Source organism: Hyla sarda, chromosome 3 (assembly GCF_029499605.1).
Source record: "Hyla sarda isolate aHylSar1 chromosome 3, aHylSar1.hap1, whole genome shotgun sequence".
In the NCBI taxonomy this organism is placed as follows: Eukaryota; Metazoa; Chordata; class Amphibia; order Anura; family Hylidae; genus Hyla; species Hyla sarda.
The window spans coordinates 161669589-161692430 of record NC_079191.1 but is presented as its reverse complement, the minus strand read 5'-3'; the positions used below and the strand labels follow the sequence as shown (position 1 = coordinate 161692430).

The 22842-nt window shown below is 42.3% G+C and overlaps 1 protein-coding gene across 1 annotated transcript in view; it reads right to left on the bottom strand.

Annotated features, from left to right (window-relative positions):
* Positions 1-22842, bottom strand: part of LOC130361838 (probable cation-transporting ATPase 13A4) — a 135533-nt gene that overhangs the window by 45791 nt on the left and 66900 nt on the right. Inside the window, exons 14-18 of the mRNA XM_056565397.1 lie at positions 18975-19125; positions 17721-17807; positions 14638-14794; positions 6588-6705; positions 3617-3741 (exon numbers count right to left, since the gene is read on the bottom strand). Of these exons, the coding sequence (XP_056421372.1) occupies positions 3617-3741; positions 6588-6705; positions 14638-14794; positions 17721-17807; positions 18975-19125 (638 nt within the window). The remainder of the gene's footprint in view (positions 1-3616; positions 3742-6587; positions 6706-14637; positions 14795-17720; positions 17808-18974; positions 19126-22842) is intronic.

Sequence of the window (22842 nt, the reverse complement as noted above, 5' to 3'; positions counted from 1 at the left end):
CCCTTTTCCAATAAAAAAAAAAACACAGTGTAAATAAAAATAAAAATAAACATATGTGGTATCACCGCGTGCGGAAATGTCCGAATTATAAAAATATATCATTAATTAAACCGCTCGGTCAATGGCGTGCGCGCAAAAAAATTCCAAAGTCCAAAATAGTGCATTTTTGGTCACTTTTTATATCATTTAAAAATGAATAAAAAGTGATCAATAAGTCCTATCAATGCTAAAATGGTACCGTTAAAAACTTCAGATCACGGCGCAAAAAATGAGCCCTCATACCGCCCCATATACGGAAAAATAAAAAAGTTATAGGGGTCAGAAGATGACAATTTTAAACGTATTAATTTTCCTGCATGTAGTTATGATTTTTTCCAGAAGTCCGACAAAATCAAACCTATATAAGTAGGGTATCATTTTAATCGTATGGACCTACAGAATACAAATCAGGTCTCATTTTTACCGAAAAATGTACTACGTAGAAACGGAAGCCCCCAAAAGTTACAAAACAGCGTTTTTTTTTCAATTTTGTTGCACAATGATTTTTTTTCCCGCTTCACCATAGATTTTTGGGCAAAATGACTGACGTCATTACAAAGTAGAATTGGTGGCGCAAAAAATAAGCCATCATATGGATTTTTAGGTGTAAATTTGAAAGAGTTATGATTTTTTAAAGGCAAGGAGCAAAAAACGAAAATGCAAAAACGGAAAAACCTCCGGTCCTTAAGGGGTTAAAGGGGGTACTCCCGTGGAAAACTTTTTTTTTTTTTTTTTAAATCAAATGGTGCCAGAAAGTTAAACAGATTTGTAAATCACTTCTATTAAAAAATCTTAATCCTTCCAGTACTTTTTAGGGGCTGTATACTAAAGAGACCTCCAAACAAGAAATGCATTTCCTCTGATGTCATGACCACAGTGCTCTCTGCTGACCCCTGCTGTCCATTTTAGGAACTGTCCAGAGCAGCATATGTTTGCTATGGGAATTTTCTCCTGCTCTGGACAGTTCCTAAAATGGACAGCAGAGGTCAGCAGAGAGCACTGTGGTCATGACATCACATGACATCTCTTTAGTATACAGCCCCTAAAAAGTACTGGAAGGATTAAGATTTTTTAATAGAAGTGATTTACAAATCTGTTTAACTTTCTGGCACCAGTTGATTTAAAAAAAAATAAAAGTTTTCCACGGGAGTACCCCTTTAACTTTTTTTTTAGGAATTTCTCCTACAATAACTTTTCTGTTATCAAATCAGACATCCTAACCTTCATTCCCCACACACATGAGCCTTGGGTGCCCATTACCTTGTCCTTTTAGCAACTACTAATCACTTCATACTGGGAACACCCCAAAAGGGCTGCCATTTTGGCTCTTATAAAAGTCACTCAGATACTTACTGTTGCCCACTTCAAGAACTGACTATTTACTTGCTGCATAACATATACCACCACAGGATTCATTGTTCAAAGATAATCAATGTTATTCAATTGATTATTACAATGACTAATAGGTATTTACTGTATGTAAATTATCTTAGGACAAAATTATTTAAAATCATGTACAAATTTGTGCATCTTAACATGGCAAACTAATAGTGTGCATAATACCTACTATAACAATAATGTATGTCCTGGTGGCCTGGTACTTTGCACACCATGATATACATTTCGATTCTGCAATGTTTACTGGTGGACATCAGTGATTACATGTGGCACACCAAAAAAACATGACTTTGAAGTTTCCTTGAAAATTTGGAAAAAATGCTCATAATATTATAAGCCTTCTAATGCTTCTAATATTATAAGCCTTCTAATGTTTAGCAAATCATGCCAAATAAAGTAGACATATTGTAAATGTGAATGAGCAACTAATTCACTTGACATGTCAATTTTTATTACATGTAGAGAAGTTCAAATCTCAGAATCTTCCAGAACTTTTACCATATTGGTCATTAAGGTCAAAAGATCTCATGCGTCATTAAAGAGTTAAACAGTGAAAGCAATCAAAAACTTGCTTATAATAGTCCCTTTTGGGAAATTAAAAAGAATAATATAAATACAATTTTCTTTAAATTTATAAAAGCCTCTCCCCTAATAAAAATTGTAATCAGCCTCATTTCCAATTTTATTTAAATTAAATTAATTTAAAAAAAAATTGCAATTAAAGGCAATTTTACATCTTCCTCAGATGTACTCTGGTGGTATACAATATGAGGCAACATTGCCGTGAAACACATTGACCCAGATCAACAGATTAAACTGTGTGAAAGAAAAAGTGGAGTGATTTTCCCACAGCAACCAATCACAATTCAGCTAACGAGCTCTGGTAAAGTGAAAACTGACCTGTGATTGGTTGCTTTGGGAAAATCACTCCACTTTTCTCTCACACAGTTTGATAAATCTGGGCCATTATATGTTTGGTGTTAGAATAAATGAACTGGATTTTATTCAAAAGTTGTTTTTAAAAAAGTGGTTTGCGTCAAGAAGTCCTATTGTAGTTTTCTCAATTCGGTCAGGAGACATCCTTACATTAACATCCAGGGAGGCTGCACCAATGTACATATTAGGCTATTACAAGTTATTGTGTCTTTCAAACAACAAGAGGTTAGCAGATCCTCGTGAGAGATATTCCTTCTGTTCTTTGTCTCACCTCTGTACCTAGCTACTGTATATTACTATAGTAAGCTCAGTCATGACTTTTGTCTACTAGGTTCAAGGGCAAGTATGTGCATCCCTAATCTTCATTCGCAATACTTTCTCTACCTATTTGGAGTACCTTCCCAAAACAATGGCCCCTAACTAGGCGATGGTCCCTTCCATTAAATATGTGAACAAGAAAGGGAAGAATAGTTATCTAACTGGGTCAAAACAAAGCAAGCATGTCAATAATGGAATCAGACCGAGCCCATAGTCAATAACAAGAGTCAAGGTCAAGGTTTTTACTTAAAGATGCCCCTCCAAAGGATAGAGGATAAGATGTCTGATTGCGGGGGTACAGCTGCACCCCAGTCATCCGATACAAGGTGCAAACTCCATTCCATGCTGTATGATGGGTGGCCACAACCATCACACCCCCTGCATTCATGTCTACAGCATGACGTGTGGCGTGACATCATGAACATGTAAGCTCTAAACTTCAGTGTTCAGAATGCCGTGGTGACAGCCCAGACATCTTATCCCCTATCCTTTGGAGAACCCCTTTAATACATAAATCAGAGAGATGACAGAAAACGTGCAAAACATTTGCCATTATTTTAAATAATTTACTTAATTAGCTAAAGGCTTGTTTCATACAATCCAAATGTTAAGCTATTAAACATTGTTTTGTGTAATACTGTATATGGGATTTAATTAATAATTACAGAGCATGGTCTGTGTGTGGTGATTCCATGTTCCTTTCCATTTGGAGCTATAGAGTTCTGACCTCATTTAAATAAAATAATTTATGTTGACAAAAGGCAAAAGATATATGCAATTTTAATGAGGCATTAGATTTGTTGCTCACTACAATTTACAGTATCAATCTTGTGATACCTGATACATATAACAGCAGTATAAACATACTGTGGCACTAATAAATAATGCAGCAATTTTTCACTCTGGTGGTTCTCTATACGCATACCTGTAATCATAACTGTTCTGATGTTTGCTGCATGCAGCTCCTCAAGGACCATTGAAGTTTCTGGTTTAAGCCGATTTTCTAATATCAGCAAACCAAGGAATGTCATATCTTTTTCAACTTCTTCCCTTTAGAGAAATAGAAGCAAATAACTGATCAATGAATTAGGCCATTGTGGATTCAGTGATTACATTTTTACCCTCCACTCCACAGTCAAGCAAAGGAAGTACTGACCAAGTTCTACAGTGCAAGGCTTATACATACAAACAAACACAAAAACATGGGGCTCAACCTCTACATCAGAGTACATATCAGGGTGCAAAGCAGTCTATCCTAGACATATTCAAAACAAAAGGAGATAAAAGCGGATATACTAAAGTGCAGTGGACACCTATCAATAACAACAATATTCTGTATAAAATATTAATCTTTATTAGCAAATGATATACAAAAATACATTGATACAAAAAACACACAGTACAATTAAAGGGGTATTCCAGGAAAAAACTTTTTTTTTAATATCAACTGACTCCAGAAAGTTAAACAGATTTGTAAATTACTTCTATTAAAAAATCTTAATCCTTTCAATAATTATCACCTGCTGAAGTTGAGTTGTTGTTTTCTGTCTGGCAACAATGCTCTCTGCTGACATCTCTGTCTGTCTTGGGAACTGCATAGAGTAGAATAGGTTTGCTATGGGGATTTGCTTCTAAACTGGGCGGTTCCCGAGACACGTGTCATCAGAGAACACAGACCGAAAAGAACAACTCAACTTCAGAAGCTCATAAGTACTGAAAGGATTAAGATTTTTTACTAGAAGTAATTTACAAATCTGTTTAACTTTCTGGAACCAGTTGATATATATATATATATATATATATATATATATATATATATATATATAAAAGTTTTTTCCCGGATAACCCCTTTAAAAACAATTAAAATTGCTCTAACCAGATCAACCTCCTACATCAGGGGAGGCTATAACCCCCCTCAAGAGGGCACATGTACATTGGGGAAATGCTGAAACAACAAAAAATGTGCACCTCCCCTGCCCGCCCACAGCACAAGTTACAAACACTGCCAGTGCCAGAGGCGTAGCGTGGGGGGTGCAGGGGGGGGGGGGGGGCCGCACCGGGTGCAACATCTGGGGGGGGCACGCTCTCCGGGATAGGAATACTTCTTTTTATGTGCCCGGGCCGGCTCCCGTATGTGGCTGCAGGCGGGGGCCGGCCAGAGCATATAAAAACTAATATTGTATACTAAAAACAAGGGGGCCTCCAGCTGTTGTGAAACTGCAACTCCCAGCATGCCCGGACCGGCAAAGGCTGTCCGGGCATACAGGGAGTTGTAGTTTGACAACAGCTGGAGGCCCCCTGGTTTTTAGTATACAGTATTAGTTTTTATATGCTCTGGACGCCCCCCACCTGCAGCCACACACGGGAGCCGGCCCAGGCACATAAAAAGAAGTGTTCCTATCCCGGACATCCCTGTGTCCCGAAAAATCTTTTCGGGACATAAGGATGTCCGCCGGTCACTCACCATTCCCAGGCCAGCGTGCTTCCTCCTTCGGTCCTTCGCTTCTCTGCCTCTATGGTTGTACACACGGCACGGGACGTCCCGTGCGTACAACCATAGAGACGCAGGAGGACCGTAGGATCATCGCAGCAGGACCGCAGGATCATCGCAGGAGAACGCGCGCTGGCCGGGGCCTGGTAAGTGACCGGCGGCGCGTCATCTTCTTCAGTGTTCCGTCACCGCTCCTCCGGTCCCGGCACCTACTGCTATGGTCCATAGGCTATAGCAGTAGATGTGACCCCGGGCCGGAGGAGCGGTGACCCGATCACTGTGGGGGCAGCAGTACAGACATACAGCCTCCAGCGATACACTGTATATGGCTGGAAGCTGTATGTCTGTGGGGTGGGGGGATGCTGCCTACTATTGTGGGGGAACTGCTGACCTAATGTGGGGGGGAGCTGCCTACAAATGTGGGGGGAGCTGCCTAATATTGTTGGGGAAGCTGCCTAATATTGTGGGGGAACTGCCTACTATTGTGGGGAACCTGCCAACTATTGTGTGGGGAAATGCTGACCTAATGTGGGGGAGCTGCCTACTATTGTGGGGGAACTGCTACTATTGTGGGTGAGCTGCCTACTATTGTTGGGGAGCTGACTATTAATGTGGGGGAGCTGCCTACTATTGTGGGGGAGCTGCCTACTATTGTTGGGGAGCTGCTTATTAATGTGGGGGAGCTGCCTACTATTGTGGGGGAGCTGCCTACTATTGTGGGGGAGCTGCCTATTAATGTGGGGGAACTCCCGACCTAATGTGGGGGAGCTGGCAATCTAATGTGGGGGAATCTAATCTAATCTAATAAGCGGAGCGCTGCATTTTACCAGAAGACGGGGAGAAGTCATTTTCGGTTTCGGTATCGGTTTCGGCCGGACATTTTTTTTAATTTTGGTTTTGTTTCCGTTCTCAAATTTCCATTTCAGTGCACCTCTAGTTTAAACCATATATGTGGCAGAAAAAACATTACCTAGTGTACAGAATCAAATTACACAGTATAACATCAAGACAAAGTAATGTACAGGCTGAACTGGCTAACCTACAGAGCATAAGTATAGCAATGAATGTATAAGTAAAACATGCAAACCAGTGCAGGATACCAAATGGGGATAAGACAGATGCAGGTATAAACAGGTCACAACATGTGCCCCCCACACAGCCCCTCACGTTCCATCGCTGTTAGGCAATTTCCTCAGGGGTGTCAACACCATGGGGCATGTTGTGACCTATTCATAACTGCATCCGTCTAATCCCTGTCTGGTATCCTGCACTGGTTTGCATGTTTTACTTTTACATTCATTGCTATACTTATCGCAGTATATATTCTATTTATAATCTATATATTCAAAATAGCACCAATATATTCCCCAGCATACTCTGTGCACTTACATACATACATACATACCTTTCAATGTTTTGTAAGTCTTCACAACTGATATTCATCAGCTTTTTGTAGGCCACACCAATTACTCGTAAGCCTTGAAATGTGTATCTCTCTAGTTCTTTCAAAAATCCGCTGGGAACTTTAAAAGGACATAATGAATATGCTATACATCAATTTATTTTAATGTACTATTTTTATACCTTCTGGGCTTCTGGCACATACTTAGACTGAGGAGTCTTAGTTTACACAGTCTAATAAATCTGGGCCACATGTCTTTGTAATGTTTCAGAACAAAAAACACAGGCTATGTTCACAGTGTTTTTTATGCAAATTTCCTTTGTGTAATTATTACCAACAACAAGATATCCAGGAGCGGAGTACCCCTTTTAATGTGCTCTATGAACGTCTATGGAAAAGAGGAGTGTAGTTTTTTTTTTTTGTGGTTTTAAATTCCCTACAAATATTTTTCCACGGTATTTACCAATGTTTCCCTACATTTTGCCTTTTTCCCTACACTTTCCTTTTTTTTACACATGCCCTGTTCTGTGGGGTTTTCAAGTGCTCAAATCCCCTAAATTTTCTGTGGAAACCTTAAACATGTTAGTATTTTTTTTTTATGTTGAGGACACACCCCATTTTGCAAGCCATGCCCATTTCCAGATGGCCACGACCTATTTTAGGTTTTCTGCATGAAATGGAGAGTTGGCCGGGTTTTTACATTTTTTGGGCACAAATTCTGGCACAGACACAATTTGTGGTGCAATGCACCAAATTCGCACGCACAACCTGACAAAACATGTTTAAAGCTACATAAATAAGTGGCATAAACTAAAGTAAAAATAGAGGTACTGTTAAACTTAAGGTTTAATCAATATCTATCTCAAAATCCACCAAGTAAGGAAACAAGTTAATTCCCAAAAGTTGCAGATAACACAGTGAAAATAGGAACAAAAGCCAGACCCAAATGAGAATTCATAACAATTGTAAGCATAGATATGTAACAGCAGAGACCATAGTATTCATCACACTGAATAGAGGAATTGTTACCCAACACTAGAGCCTAGGGAGAAATATACACTTAACCATTGTTTCAATATAACCAAGTACATAAAAATCAGCAGACAAATTAAATAAATAAATACCCTCTAAGTACTAAGATGGTTCCTAACACGAAATATGTTAGGAACCTTCTTAGTACTTAGAGGGTATTTATTTAATTTGCTAATTATTTAATATATTTAATTTATGTTATGGTTTCACTGTTCATGTAGACAGAAACTGTCCACATGAACAATGAAATCATAACATAAGAACATCTTCAGGGAAACACAGAACCAAATACAGGAGTACTACAATATGGCAAGAACACAAGCTAATAAAAAAGTGCAGTATATACATGGTAATACATACCTTTCAATGTTTTGTAATACATTTATCATGTATTGGAACTTAACTATATAACTATAAACTACACATGTACTATATAACTACACATGTACTGCGCTTTTCTATTGGCGTGTATACATGCCATATTGTAATAATCCAGTATTTTGGTCTATGTTCCCCTGAAGATCCCCTCGATGTTAAAAGTTCATTGTTTATGAGGGCAGTAATGAGTGTGGATGGATGGAAACCATCTTAGTATTAGGGGAGGGGGGGTTATTTTGTCAGAAGATTTCTATGTAGACTCATTTTGTTCTTGGTTATATTTAGAGATGAGCAAATTTTTGATTCGATTTGCCGAATTTTCCGAATTAATTTGGTTTGGGTCGAATTTATTTGCGGTGAATCGCTATTAAAAATGGCTATTACTGGCCTACAGAGAGTCTCAATAGGGGTATAGAACACTTTGCTTTGTCCTACCACGCATAGGGAGTGTGCTGTGTTAGTGAAATAATACTGTTATACAGTATGACATGCAGATTACGGGCATCGCTATTAGAATCACTGCAGCAAAGCGTCTGGATCAATCATACGCCATCAAAATTGAAGAGAATAAATAGATTTTTATATGTAAATTTAATTTAATTTCAATGTATTTAAATTTTTTGAGCACCCATTCTGGTGAGCATCGAGCTGGCGGTTTGCCACAAGGCGATCTACCCCCTGTTCCAGTCCGTGCCCGAATGACACAGCATGGAGGTGGCGGCAGCATGAGGAGAAGATATAGTGTCTAAATGACACAACCTGGAGGTGGCAGAAGCATGAGGAGACCATATAGTGGCTGAATGAGCCAGCCTGGAGGTGGCAGCAGCAGCATCAGGAGTCCTGAAAGTGACCCAGTGACAGAGTGGTGCGGTGGGTGGCAATACCAGCACCCATGACGAATGTGGGTGAAAAAAAGTCTGATACGGAGGAATGTTTGAAACTGGGGAGCAGCGCCTTAAATCTGTTTGGCACTATCCATATTTGTGAAGTGTTGGTGTGGCACCATGGTAAATCTACTCTGATGCATCAGGCATTGGTGGGTGGAAATCCTGGCTGATCCATGCCTGATTCATCTTCACAAAGGTCAGTCTCTCCACATTTTTTGTGGACAGAAGAGTTCTCTTTGTGGTGACTGTGGCCCCCTTCGCACTAAACACCCACTCTGATGGTACACTACTGGCCGAGCAGGACAGCTTTTCCGGGGCAAACTTTGCTAGTTGCGGCCACAAATCAAGTTTGGCTGCCTAGAAGTCCAGCGGGTCTTCAAGGTGTGTGGGCATGCTCATGTCAAGTTATGTCACCACCTGCTGGTTCAGGTCCTGTTCCAGGTCTACCTGCTGCTGATGAGTTGCTTCACTTCACAGAAAGGTACTCATCATCGACTGTAGACTCAGGCTGCTGCTGATGGACCTGGTACTGCTCCTTCCACCCCACCCCTCCCCAGCAGCCATGGCAGTGGAAGGTGAGCGCAGAGGGCCCCCCGAGTCAGACCTGCGAGAGGATGGATGATGGCGCCAATAGGCATCGGCAAACTGATGTCTCTGTAGCAGGTCAGTTTCTCCTTCCTCTCAGTTGGTGTAAAAAAGACTCCCATTTTGTGGAGGTAGTGAGGGTCCAATAAGGTGGAGAGCCAGAAGTTATCCCACTGCGTAATGGTGCCAATTCAGTGGTCACTATGCAAGCAAGTGAGCATGCATCCTGCCATTTGTGCAAGTGACTCGGAGGGACTCCCTGCCTTCATCTCCACTGCATACTGCCAAGGTGTGTCTGGGTCCTCTGTCTTTCATTCCTCAACCCTCTAGCTACTCTGGCTGCTCCTGCTCCTCCTCTCCTGTCAGATGACTAGAAAAACCGCCCATTTCGTGAAACCTAAACTGTGCTCCACTGTGCCCCTCCCCCTCCTCCAGTTCAGCCCCCACAGGGATCATGTGGCTGTGAGATACAGGCGTCATGTCTCCATTGCCCTGACCAGCCATAATTTCCAACACGTGTTGTAGGAAATGAAGCAGTGGAATGACGTTGTTCATCCCATAATCCTGGCGACTGACTAATAATGTGGCTTTCTCAAAGGGCCTGAGCAAATGGCAGGTGTCACATATGAGCTGCCACTGGTTGACATTGAAGTTACACAGGTGAGTCCCCCTATCCACTTGGATCATCAAGAAATCAGTGATGGCTTTTCTCTGTTCGTATATCGGTCCAACATATGGAGGGATGAATTCCAACGTGTGGAAGGTCGCAAATCAGACTATGTTGGGGGATACCGTTGTGACGCTACAACTCAAGGAGGGTGTGCCTTGCTGTGTACGAGTGGCTGAAGTGCATGCAAAGTTTCCTTCCCATTGTTAGGATGTCTTGCAAATGGGGGAACACTTCAGGAACCACTTAACAACCAGATTGAACACGTGTGCCATGCAGGGCGCATGGCTCAGCCATTCTTGTTGCAGCACAGACAAGATTTTCTTTCCGTTGTCAGTCACCATGGTTCCCATTTCCAGTTTTCGTGGAGTAAGCAATGCTCAGATTTCTTTATGAATTAATTTTAGCAGTTCCTCCCCTGTGTGACTCGCCAAGGCTAACCATGTGAAGAACCGCGTGACACCGCGGTGCCCTGCCTACATGATATGCTGAAGGGGCACTGAGACATGTCTCTGCAGTGCAGGCTGGTGGACACGGTGGAGGATGAGGAGTGGGAGTCTCACACTGTCAATGGACCAAAGGCCTGAAAGCATGGAGGAGGAAGCAGCGTGACCTTTCGAAGATGGTGTTGTGGCTGTACAGGAACCACACTCACCCTAAAGGACATGTACTGTCCCTGACCATAGTTACAGCTCCAGACGTCGGCGTTGCCATACACTTTGGTACACATCAACAGGCTCAAGGACTTGCCCACCTTCTCTTCCACAAATTTGTGCAGGGCTGGTACTGCCTTCTTCGCAAAGAAATGATGGCTTTGCACTCTCCACCTTGGCTTGGCACAAACCATCAGTTCTCTGAAAGGTACAGAGTCCACCACTTGAAAGGGGAGGGACTGCAGCACCAGCAACTTGGACAGGAGCACATTCAGCTTCTGCGCGGTTGGATGAGTGGGCGCATATTGTTGTCTCTTGGACATGGCTTCACCGATGGATTGTTGGCAGAATGACTGACTAAAAGTAGGAGGAGCAGGAGCATCTGGAGGAACCGAAAGAGGCTATGACAAATAGCTCCCTTCGGCTGAGGGGGTTGAGCCTTGGCTGGCTGAAAGAGGGAGCGGCATCGGAGCCACAGTTCTCCCAGGCCACTTTACGTTGGCGCAGCATTTGTTGACGCAGGGCCGTGGTACCAACATTGGGACCCTGGCCACACTTCATCTTCTGCCGACTCATCCTGCATATGGCTATGTTAACCTCCTCCATGCTTAAAGAAAAACTGCCACACCGCCGAGTAGCCGATTTTCCCACCAACAGTCCACACTAATTGACTGCTACTGCCGCCGTCTCCAGGAACCCCTGTTCCACTAGGTAGGCTGCCGCCAAGCAGGTGGTCTCCCCCGTGCACGTTTGGCTCCAGAGTTTCCACTTCTGCCACCATGCTGACTGCCAACCATGCTACCACCTTGCTGGCTCAGCTGCTGCCTCATGAGCAACCTGCAACTCGGTTCTCCTGAGGATGATGAACCCCCTTCTGTACCCGGCTCCCAATTGCAATTGGCTTCATCATCATAAAAAGTCTGCACATCACTGATGTCCTCCTCAGGTTCCTAAACAGTGTCTGCTGGCATCACCGCCTCCCACGTCACTCTCCTCATCACTACTTGCCCGCCTAGCGGAGGAAGCGGCAGATGTCTACTCCACTTCTTGGCTGGGCAGTAGATGCTGACTTTCCTCTATTAGATCATCCTCACTGAATCTTTAGGATAGGGAACAGAATAGGACAGAGGCAATGGAAGGACAGGGACTGCTTCCGGGCCATACCAACTGAGGTCTGTGTCTGAGGAACCCACCGACTGTTGACTGGGGGTATCAGATGTCACTTGTGATTAAGTGGATGACCGTGTTAACCAAACGATGATGGCCGATGGGTTGCTGGTCGAGACACGACCGCAAGCTGATACCGGGAGCTCAGGCCTCTCGCTGTGACTCCTCCTGCCACTCGCCCCTATTCTGCTGTGACCTCTGCCTGAGCCTGATTAATTAAGGCCTCTGACACTTCTCTTTGCATGTCCTGGCACTTCTCTGCCTGACATACTTAGTGCGTATATGAGGGGAGTACAATTCGCTTCACTATGCTTAAAACAGTATTTGTCTAGAACAGCAGCAGGTGATTACTTTTGGCTGTCCTTTCACAGTATCTAGTACCTTGACAGATTAACAGTTACAAAATAGTACACTACTTAGATGTAGGTATGTGGAATGCACTTATGAGGGCAGAAGAACTGCGCTACAGTAGGCTTAAAGAAGTAGTGGAGTAAAACCCCAGCCGGTGATTACTATTGCCTGGCCTTTCACAGTATCTAGATCCTTGACAGATTAACAGGTACAAAATAGTACACTACTTAGATGTACGTACTGTATGTGGTATGCACTTATGAGGGCAGAAAAATGTGCTACAGTACGCTTAAAAAATTTATTTTTGCACAACACCAGCAGTACACAACAGTGCTGCAGCACACAGTCTCTGTGTACTGAACCTAAAATTGCACTCTCTCAAAGACTATTAGGAATAGACTGCTTGGTATTATACCGTCTACAGACTAGTATAACCAGCAGACCATTTGTTGTGGAACAAACAGACAGAGTTGGCTGAAAAATTATTCCTTCATCCTCTGCTAAGGTTTCTCAAGCTGAGCCAGCTTGTTCAAATGTATGATGCAACACACAGCTCTCTGCCCCTCTCTGTAAAACACTGCTGTAGAAAGTGACTGGGAGGTTAATGGCTGCAGTAAAAATTAATTTTCACTGAAAAACGCACTGCTCTCTGTCCACCAGAACACTGACGTGACTAGGAGGTGAAACTTTGCTGGAAAAAAAGCTTTTCTGTGTAACGCACAAAGCGCTGACATTCCTATCTCTCTGAGGTAAAAGCATGAAGTGACTAGCTGGAATATGGCTGCCAATTAGATAGGGCTGTGACATCACAGGGGTGACTGACTGCTGTTCAGTTGCATCCTGCATGTGAATCAGGGTCATCCCACCTACCCTTGTTCCCGCCTTCCCAGAGTTCCTTCCCCCATGTCCTCACATGTAGATCTGCCATTTTACATGCCCTGGAGCCTGGACCGCACTAAATGGAGTTTAATGAAGCGATTTGCGCAATAGAATTGCGTCGATATTCACATTCGTTACAAATGAAATTTTTCATGAAATTCATAACAAAATCGGATTTGTCACATTCGATTCGCACATCTCTAGTTGTATTAAAACATTGGCTGAGTGTATTTTTCTCCCTATTCTTCCTTTGTGGTTGATACTATGGTCCCCGCTTTTACAGACCTATGCTAACAATTGTTATAGACATTCAATTGGGTCTGGCTTCTGTTTTTATTTTTACTGTGTTATCTGCTACTTTTGGGAATTACATTTTTTACTGATTTGGTAAATGTCAAGATAAATGTTGATTAACGTTCACTTTTACTTTTTTTCCTGTGAGGTTTGAAATCTTGGCATACATGCAGTCATTTGTAGTACGCATAGTCTAGTAAATAAATGACTGGTATGCGGAGAGGACACTGGTGGTGGATCCTCTGTGTCAGTGAGGTGATAGCGTGGGCCGTACCAGGAGAACGGAATCTAAGGGGTTACTGGTTTTCACCAGAGCCCGCCGCAAACCGGGATGGACTTGCAGCGGCAGGTAACCCCCAGGTCGTTCCACCCGATAGCGACTCAACCTCACTGACAGCTGAGACAGGCGCGGTACACAAGGACTAGACAGAGGCGAGGTAAGATGTAGCAGAAGGTCAGGGCAGGCAGCGAGGTTCATAGTCAGGGGCAACAGCAGAAGGTCTGGATACACAGGCTTGGGAACACACTATAACGCTTTCACAGGGCACAAGGCAACAAGATCCGACAGGCAACGGAAGGGGAACCAGACTTTAATACACATGGAGCAGATGGAAGCTAATTAGGGTGATTGGGCCAGGCACCAATTAGCGGTGCGCTGGCCCTTTAAATCTGAGAGCCCCGGCGGGAGAGCGGGGCCGCACGCATCGGGACCCAGCAGGAGATCGGGACAGGTGAGTGGGACGGGATGCGATCCGCGGACGGGCACGTCCCGCTAGGCGGATCGCATCCCCGCCGGGCACGATAGAGCAGTGTCTCCGGTCAGTGCTGCTGACCGGAGCGCTGCAGGGCAGAAGACGCCGCGAGCGCTCCGGAGGAGGAGGAGGAACCGGAGCGCTCGGCATAACAATCACTGATTTATGTGGCTGTAAAATTGTGTCTGTATTTTTTACATAATGTGTGTACAAACAACCACTTTCCCATAGACTTTCCTAGGACACATTAATTATAAAAATCTTAATTTTGCTGTCATATTTCTGAAAAAACAATGTGTGAACATAGCCTTAGAAATAAAATTTAAGATTGTTTGCTAACTCTGGAACACATTCTGGATCTGTTTCAAACCCTCTAAAATACACAACATTTTCTGTTGCACATAATACCTGATTCTGGTTTACAAAAACTTGCGATCATCTCAGGCGCTCCCTTCATGTACATTATCAGCTCATCCTTTTCAATAACATCAGTGATAACAGACATACGTTGCATGACCGAAGAAAAGGGGTACTGGAATAAAACTTTCAGCCCCTTCACATTATCCTGTTAAAAAGGTAACATGTAGTCACAATGTTGGATACTTAAAGGGGTACTGCATTAGAAAAAAGTTTTTTCAAACCAACTGGTGCCAGAAAGTAAAACAGGTTTGTAAATTACTTCTATAAAAAAATCTTAATCCTTCCAGTACTTATGAGCTGCTGTATGCTTCAGAGGACGTTGAGTTGTTCTTTTTATTCTGACTCCAGTGCTCTCTGCTGACACATCTGTCCATGTCAGGAACTGTCCAAAGCAGGAGAGGTTTGCTATGGGGATTTTCTCCTACTCTGGACAGTTCCTGATATAAACAGAGATGTCAGCAGAGAGCATTGTGGTCAGACTGAAAATAACTCAGCTTCCTCTGAAGCATACAGCAGCTGATAAGTACTGGAAGGATTAAGATTTTTTAATACAAGTCATTAAAAAATCTGTTTACCTTTCTGAAACCAGTTGATTTAAAAAAAAAAAAATGTTTTCCCCTGGAGTACCCCTTTAAGAAAATGTATTTAATAATACATGAATTTAAGCAGCATATATTTCTTATTACAAAATTATTACAAGTTATAAGTATAAGTAAGAGATGAGAAAATCAAATCCGTAGATTTTGAGTTTGATCAGAACTTTGCTATAAGTTTGGTTTGGGCAATTCGGTTTGGGAAAATCTGCTAAAATAACATTAACCACATGGCAGAAATCAGAAGGAGAAAGGATCACATGACCTTAGGGAATCCCATAATGCCTTTTTAGGGATAGCAGGTGAAGATCTCTGTGAGGGGCACTAAACAGTAAACAACGCAGATAAAAAAATCTAATAATTGTAGAAAATCAGCACTGCAGAGAGCATTCTGCATCTGTTCTGTCAGTGCAAAAAGTTTCTGTGTGCTATTTTTTTTTTTTGTTTTACAATAATTGTGAAAAATCAGTGCATAAAGGGTTTTGTGTCACTTTGTTCATTTCTTGCTGTGCTCCAAACTGGGAATCATTTTTCACAGTTTGTAAAAAGCAAAAAGCCACTGTTTCTTCACTTTTGGGGCACAAAATCTGTTACTACTCTCAAACAGGGCTAATTTTTGGACATTCATTTTAAGAAGCTTTAAAAAAATTCACTAATTCAGTGTGTTTTATTCAACCTCATAGCTACTATCGGGTACCATCCCTTTACTCATAACCATGCATGTTGTCATAACCATGCATGTTGTCGTAACTTTAAACAGTTCCAACGAGTTCAACGAACTAGCAGAACCAAACTTTTTAAAAAGTCACTCATCTATACTGTATATAAGTTTTACCCCTTAATGATGCAGGGCGTACCTGAATGCCCCCAGAGTCCGCTCCCTTTCTATAACCTGGGGCCACGGCATGGCCCCATATCATAGCAGGTGGGGCCCAGCACCTAGCAACGACCGGGACCCATGGCTAATAGAGCACAGCACTGATTGCAGTGCCGCGTGCTATTAACCTTTAAGATGCTGCTTTCAAATTTGATTGCCGTGTCTAAAGTGAAAGTAAATTACTCCCGGCTAGCTCAGTGGGCTATTTAAGACCACCGCGACGTCCCGAACAGCTGGCAGACACAAGGAGGGTACTTACCTTCCTCCTGCATCGCCGATTGCTGAATGACTGCTCAGTGCCTGAGATCTAGGCATGAGCAGTCAAGAGCGGCAGAATCATCAATCAATGGTTTCCTATGAGATACCATTGCTCAATGTAAAAGATCAGTTAGTGCAGTATTATAGCCACTAGGGGGGCTATAACACTGCAAAAAAAAAAAAAAAAAGAGTGAAAAAAAAGTTAATAAAGCTCATTTAACCCCTTCCCTAATAAAAGTTTGAATCACCCCCCTTTTCCCATAAAAAAAAAAGCTGTGTAAACAAAGAAAATGTGGTTTTGCCGTGTGTGGAAATGTCCGAATTATAAAGATATATTGTTAATTAAACCGCACGGTCAATGGTGTACGCGTAAAAAAATTCCAAAGTCCATAATAGCGTATTTTTGGTCACTTTTTATATAATGGAAAAATTTATAAAAGCTATGAAAAAGTCTGATCAATACAAAAACAGTACTGCTAAAAACTCACGGCGCAAAGAAATTAGCCCTCATACTGCCCCATTCGCAGAAAAATAAAAAAGTTATAGGGTCAAAAGATGACAATTTTAAATGTATACATTTTCCTGCATGTAGTTATGATTTTTTCCAGAAGTACGGCAAAATCAAACCTATATAAGTAGGGTACCATTTTAATCGTATGGACCCACAGAATAAAGAGAAGGAGTCATTATTACCGAGATATTTACTGCGTAGAAACGGAAGCCCCCAAAATTTATAAAATGGCGTTTTTTGTCCATTTTGTCGCACAGTGATCTTATTTTCCATTTTTCCATAGATTTTTAGGTAAAATGACTGATGTCCTTACAAAGTAGAATTGGTGGCGCAAAAAATAAGCCATCATATGGATATTTAGGTGCAAAATTGAAAGAATTATGGGGGATATTTATCAAAGGATTTAGACTGGTTTTTAGAGGATTTTTAGAACATGATGCATTCTAGTCTATTTTAGACGGAAATGCATTGGAAAATGCATTGGTGCTGAATTTATCAAAAGCGACTTTTCAGTGACAAGTTGCATCGCCTGAAAGTACGCCAAAATGTCAGATCATGTTGGAGCAGGTTTAAATACAGTCTAAAGCATAGATCCCGAAGTCCGTGCGCAGAATTTATCAAGAGTCGTGCACCTTTTGATAAATTAGGTGCACAATAGACCGGCCCAATGCTCTGTGGTTCGGTCTATATTGATGCGGGACATAGACAGCTTTGATAAATATCCCCCCATGATTTTTTAAAGGTAAGGAGGAAAAAATGTGCAAAAACAGTAAAACCCTCAGTCCTTAAGGGGTTGATAGTGATTTATTGATTTAAGATTAGTATACAGTACCATAATTGTTGAGTTGGGCCCAGGTCGGACAATAATATTTCCAGAAGACTGTCCATCATGAACATCTGAGCAGGTTTCATCTATTACCTGGAAATGATAAATATATAATCACAAAATATATTGCTGTGTGCTCATACAGTATCTTACATATACAGGGTGGGCCATTTATATGGATACACCTTAATAAAATGGGAGTGGTTGGTGATATTAACTTCCTGTTTGTTGCACATTAGTATATGTGAGGGGGGGAAACTTGTGACCATGAAGGCCATTTTGAAGTCGGCCATTTTGAATCCAAATTTTGTTTCTTCAATAGGAATAGGGTCATGTGACACATCAAACTTATTGGGAATTTCACAAGAAAAATAATGCTGCAGGGGCTGCACATCTTGTATATTTTCAAAGCATAGACAATTGCCTTCAGATGACCCCAAAGATAAAAGTTTAAGGGGGTCAGATCGGGAGACCTTTGGGGCCATTCAACTGGCTACATGATGATGTGTTTCCCTCTTTATGCACTGAAGCTGGCACATTCCATGAGTTTTTCCGGCAAGATGGTGCACCACCACATTATGGGTGTCAGGTCCGAGCATTCCTAGATGAACATTTTCCTGGAAAGTGGATTGGTCGTCGTGGGCCAGTTGAATGGCCCCCAAGGTCTCCCGATCTGACCTCCTAAGACTTTTATATTTGGGGTCATCTGAAGGCAATTCTCTATGCTGTGAAGATACGAGATGTGCAGCACCTGAAACTATGGATACTGGAAGCCTGTGCTAGAATTTCTCCTGCGGTGTTGCTATCAGTGTGTGAAGAGTGGGAGAAGAGGGTTGCATTGACAATCCAACACAATGGGCAGCACATAGAAAACATTTTATAACTGGTCAGAAACTTGAAAATAACTCATGAAATAATAAAGTTACGTTAAAACCAAGCACATCATTATTTTTCTTGTGAAATTCACAATAAGTTTGATGTGTCACATGACCCTCTTCCTATTGAAAAAACAAAAGTTGGATTCAAAATGGACGGCTTCAAAATGGCCGCCATGGTCACCACCCATCTTGAAATGTTTCCCCCCTCACATATACTAATGTGCCACAAACAGAAAGTTAATATTACCAACCAGTCCAATTTTATTAAGGTGTATCCACATAAATGGCCCACCCTGTGTGTATATATATATATATATATATATATATATATATATATATCCCAAAAATTTCCAATTATCACATTTTAACTTAAGAGCCTTACCCAGCCAGTGGCTTCAAACATTTTCAGATCTAACGGATCACCTTGTATTTTTCCATCAAGCATAATAAGAGAATGACAGCATGTCATTGCAGCAAATAATGGTCCCCATGATAGCGCGGATATGTGTTTTTGAGTAATTATTGACTGAAAGCTACAAAAAAAGGAAAATAAACTATAAATACAGAACTTTCTGGTGTCACATTGTAAAAAAGTATAAAGTTGAAAAAAACTAAAGTCCATTTAGTTCAATCTATTGTCCTACTTAATTTGGTCAAGACAGTTAACATGAGACCGAGGCCTATTTCCTGGTATTATGGGGAAAAAAATCCTCATAATGAATTATATTATCCATTTCAACAATGTTTTTCATTTATGTTCTATAGGTATACAAATTGACACCATATGTCACAAATGCCTGATTATTACTGTGCATCAAATTAGGTGAATGTTATTATAGGCATCTTTAGCCACTTTCAGTGCATTTTCTTTATTTTTATAGCAACTGCTTGTTACTATAACATTTAGATGAACAGCATCCACAGTTTTACCTACATAATTAGAAATAACAAGGCAAAAAATATGATACAATAGATATAGGCTCATTGGCCTTGATTTACTATTGTAAACCTGACATGTTTTGTCAGGTTGTGCGCCAGATTCTGGCACATTGTGACAGATATTCTTTCTGTGCCAAATGTGTGCCAGAATTTGCGCCAGAATTGAAAAAAACCCGACTAGCATTCTATTTAACTGAGAAAACCCGAAAAAGGGGGGTGGCCGCTAAGGAAAGTGGGCATGGCCACCGAAAAAGGGCATGTCCCCAACATTTTCACAAAAAAATAAATAAAAAAAATACATATTTACTAAGGTTTCCACAGAAAATGTAGTGGATTTGAGCTGAGGAAAACTCGACAGATCAGAGCAGTTGTAAGAAAGAAAAAAAAAAAAAAAAAGCAAAATGTAGGGAAACCTTAGTAAATACCGTACAAATTTTTTTTTTAGGGAATTAACCCCTTCCCGACCTATGACATACCTGTACGTCATGGGTGGCAAGGTGTTCCCGACCCATGACATACAGGTACGTCATGGATATTACTGCCGCTACTCGCGGCATCCCGCAGCGCCCGGAAAGATGGTGGCTATCACTGATAGCCAGCCATCTTACCGTGCAACCACGGGGGGTTTCGTCCCCCACCCCCCCCAGCGATCGCTGCTATCAGCTGGTCAAATCTGACTAGCTGATAGCAGCGTTTCGCTATCAGAATACTTAGCAGCGCGGTGTGTGAGTCCCGATCACGGGGATCGGGACACACACCGCTCTGCTAAGTGTCCCTGACCCGTCCCCCGGCGTCACTTACCCGTCCGAGCGGTGTCCCGAGCGGTCCCGGCGTCCTCCATGCAGTCCCGGCGGCGCTGCGTCCCGGAGGTGAGTTTCCGGCAGCAGTGCGGCATCTTCATTGGCAGCAGTGAGATCGCCGTAAAGCGATCTCACTTCTGCCTCTGAGAGTTTCAAAACTGCAACTCCCAGCATGCCCAGACAGCCTTTGGCTTTCTGGGCATGCTGGGAGTTGTAGTTTTGCAACATCTGGAGGTCCACAGTTTGGAGACCACTGTATAATGGTCTCCAATCTGTGCTCTTCCAGATGTTGCAAAACTACAAATCTCAGCATGCTCAGTCTGTCCAGGCATGCTGGGAGTTGTAGTTCTCTAACATCTGGAAGAGCACAGATTGGAGACCATTATACAGTGGTCTCCAAACTGTGGACCTCCAGATGTTGCAAAACTACAACTCCCAGCATGCCCAGACTGCCCAAGCATGCTGGAAGTTGTAGTTCGGCAACATCTGATCCTTCAGATATTGCCGAACTACAACTTCCAGCATGCCTTGGCAGTCTGGGCATGCTGGGAGTTGTAGTTTTGCAACAACTGGAGGCACACTAGTTGGGAAATATTGTCCGTTTCCTACCTCAGTGCCTCCAGCTGTTGCAATTGTTGCAAAACTATAACTCCCAGCATGCACTGACAGACCATGCATGCTGGGAGTTGTAGTTTTGCAACAGCTGGAGGCACACTGGTTTGGAAACACTAAGTTTGGTTGCAAAACACTTGAAAGTTTATTACTTAACTTAGTGTTTCCAAACCAGTGTTCCTCCAGCTGTTGCAAAACTACAACTCCCAGCATGCACGGACAGCCAAAGGGCATGCTCGGAGTTTGCAACAGCTGGATGTTTGCCCCCTCCCCCCAATGTGAATGTACAGGGTACACTCACATGGGCGGAGGTTTACAGTGAGTGCTGCAAGTTTGAGATGGCGCAAATTTTGCGCTGCAGCTCAAACTTCCAGCGGCAAACTTGCTGTGAACCTCTGCCCATGTGACTGTACCCTAAAAACACTTCACTACACTGACACTAACCTAAAATAAAAAGTAAAAAACACTACATATACACATACCCCTACACAGCCCCCCTCCCCCCAAAAAATGAAAAACGTCTGGTACGCTACTGTTTCCAAAACGGAGCCTCCAGCTGTTGCAAAATAATAACTCCCAGTATTGCCGGACAGCCATTGACTGTCCAGGCATGCTGGGAGTTTTGCAACAGCTGGAGGCACCCTGTTTGGGAATCACTGGCGTAGAATACCCCTATGTCCACCCCTATGCAAATCCCTAATTCAGGCCTCAAATGCACATGGCGCTCTCACTTCGGAGCCCTGTCGTATTTCAGGGCAACAGTTTTGGGACACATATGGGGTATCGCCGTACTCGGGAGAAATTGCCTTACAAATTTTGGGGGGCTTTTTCTTCTTTAACCCCTTATGAAAAGGTGAAGTTGGGGTCTACACCAGCATGTTAGTGTAAAAAAATTAATTTTTTACACTGACATGCTGGTGTTGCCCTATACTTTTCATTTTCACAAGAGGTAAAAGGGAAAAAAGACCCTCTAAATTTGTAACGCAATTTCTCCTGAGTACGGAGATACCCCATATGTGGGCGCAAAGTGCTCTGGGGGCGCACAACAAGGCCCAGAAGGGAGAGTGCACCATGTACATTTGAGGCGATTTGCACAGGGGTGGCTGATTGTTACAGCAGTTCTGACAACGCAAAACAATAAATATCCATATGTGACCCCATTTTGGAAACTACACCCCTCACGGAATGTAATAAGGGGTGCAGTGAGCATTTACACCCCACTGGTGTATGACAGATTTTTGGAACAGTGGTCTGTGAAAATGAAAAATAAAATTTTTGATTTGCACAGTCCACTGTTTCAAATATCTGTCAAACGTGAGTGGGGTGTAAATGCTCACTGCACCCCTTATTAAATTCCATGAGGGGTATAGTTTCCAAAATGGGGTCACATGTGGGGGGGGTCCACTGTTCTGGCACCATAGGGGCTTCCTAAATGGGACATGCCCCCCAAAAACCCTTTCAGAAAAACTCACTCTCCAAAATCCCATTGTCGCTCCTTCCCTTCTGAGCCCTCTACTGCGCCCGCCGAACACTTTACATACGCATATGAGGTATTTCCTTACTCAAGAGAAATTTGGTTACCAATTTTAGGGTGATTTCTCTCCTTTTACCCCTTGTAAAAATTCAAAAATTGGGTCTACAAGAAAATGCGAGTGTAAAAAATGAAGATTTAGAATTTTCTCCTTCACTTTGCTGCTATTCCTGTGAAACACCTAAAGGGTTAAAACACTTACTGAATGTCATTTTGAATACTTTGGGGGGTGCAGTTTTTATAATGGGGTCATTTATGGGGTATTTCTAATATGAAGATCCTTAAAATCCACTTCCAACCTGAACTGGGCCCTGAAAAATTACGATTTTGAAAATCTTGAGAAAAATTGGAAAATTGCTGCGGAACTT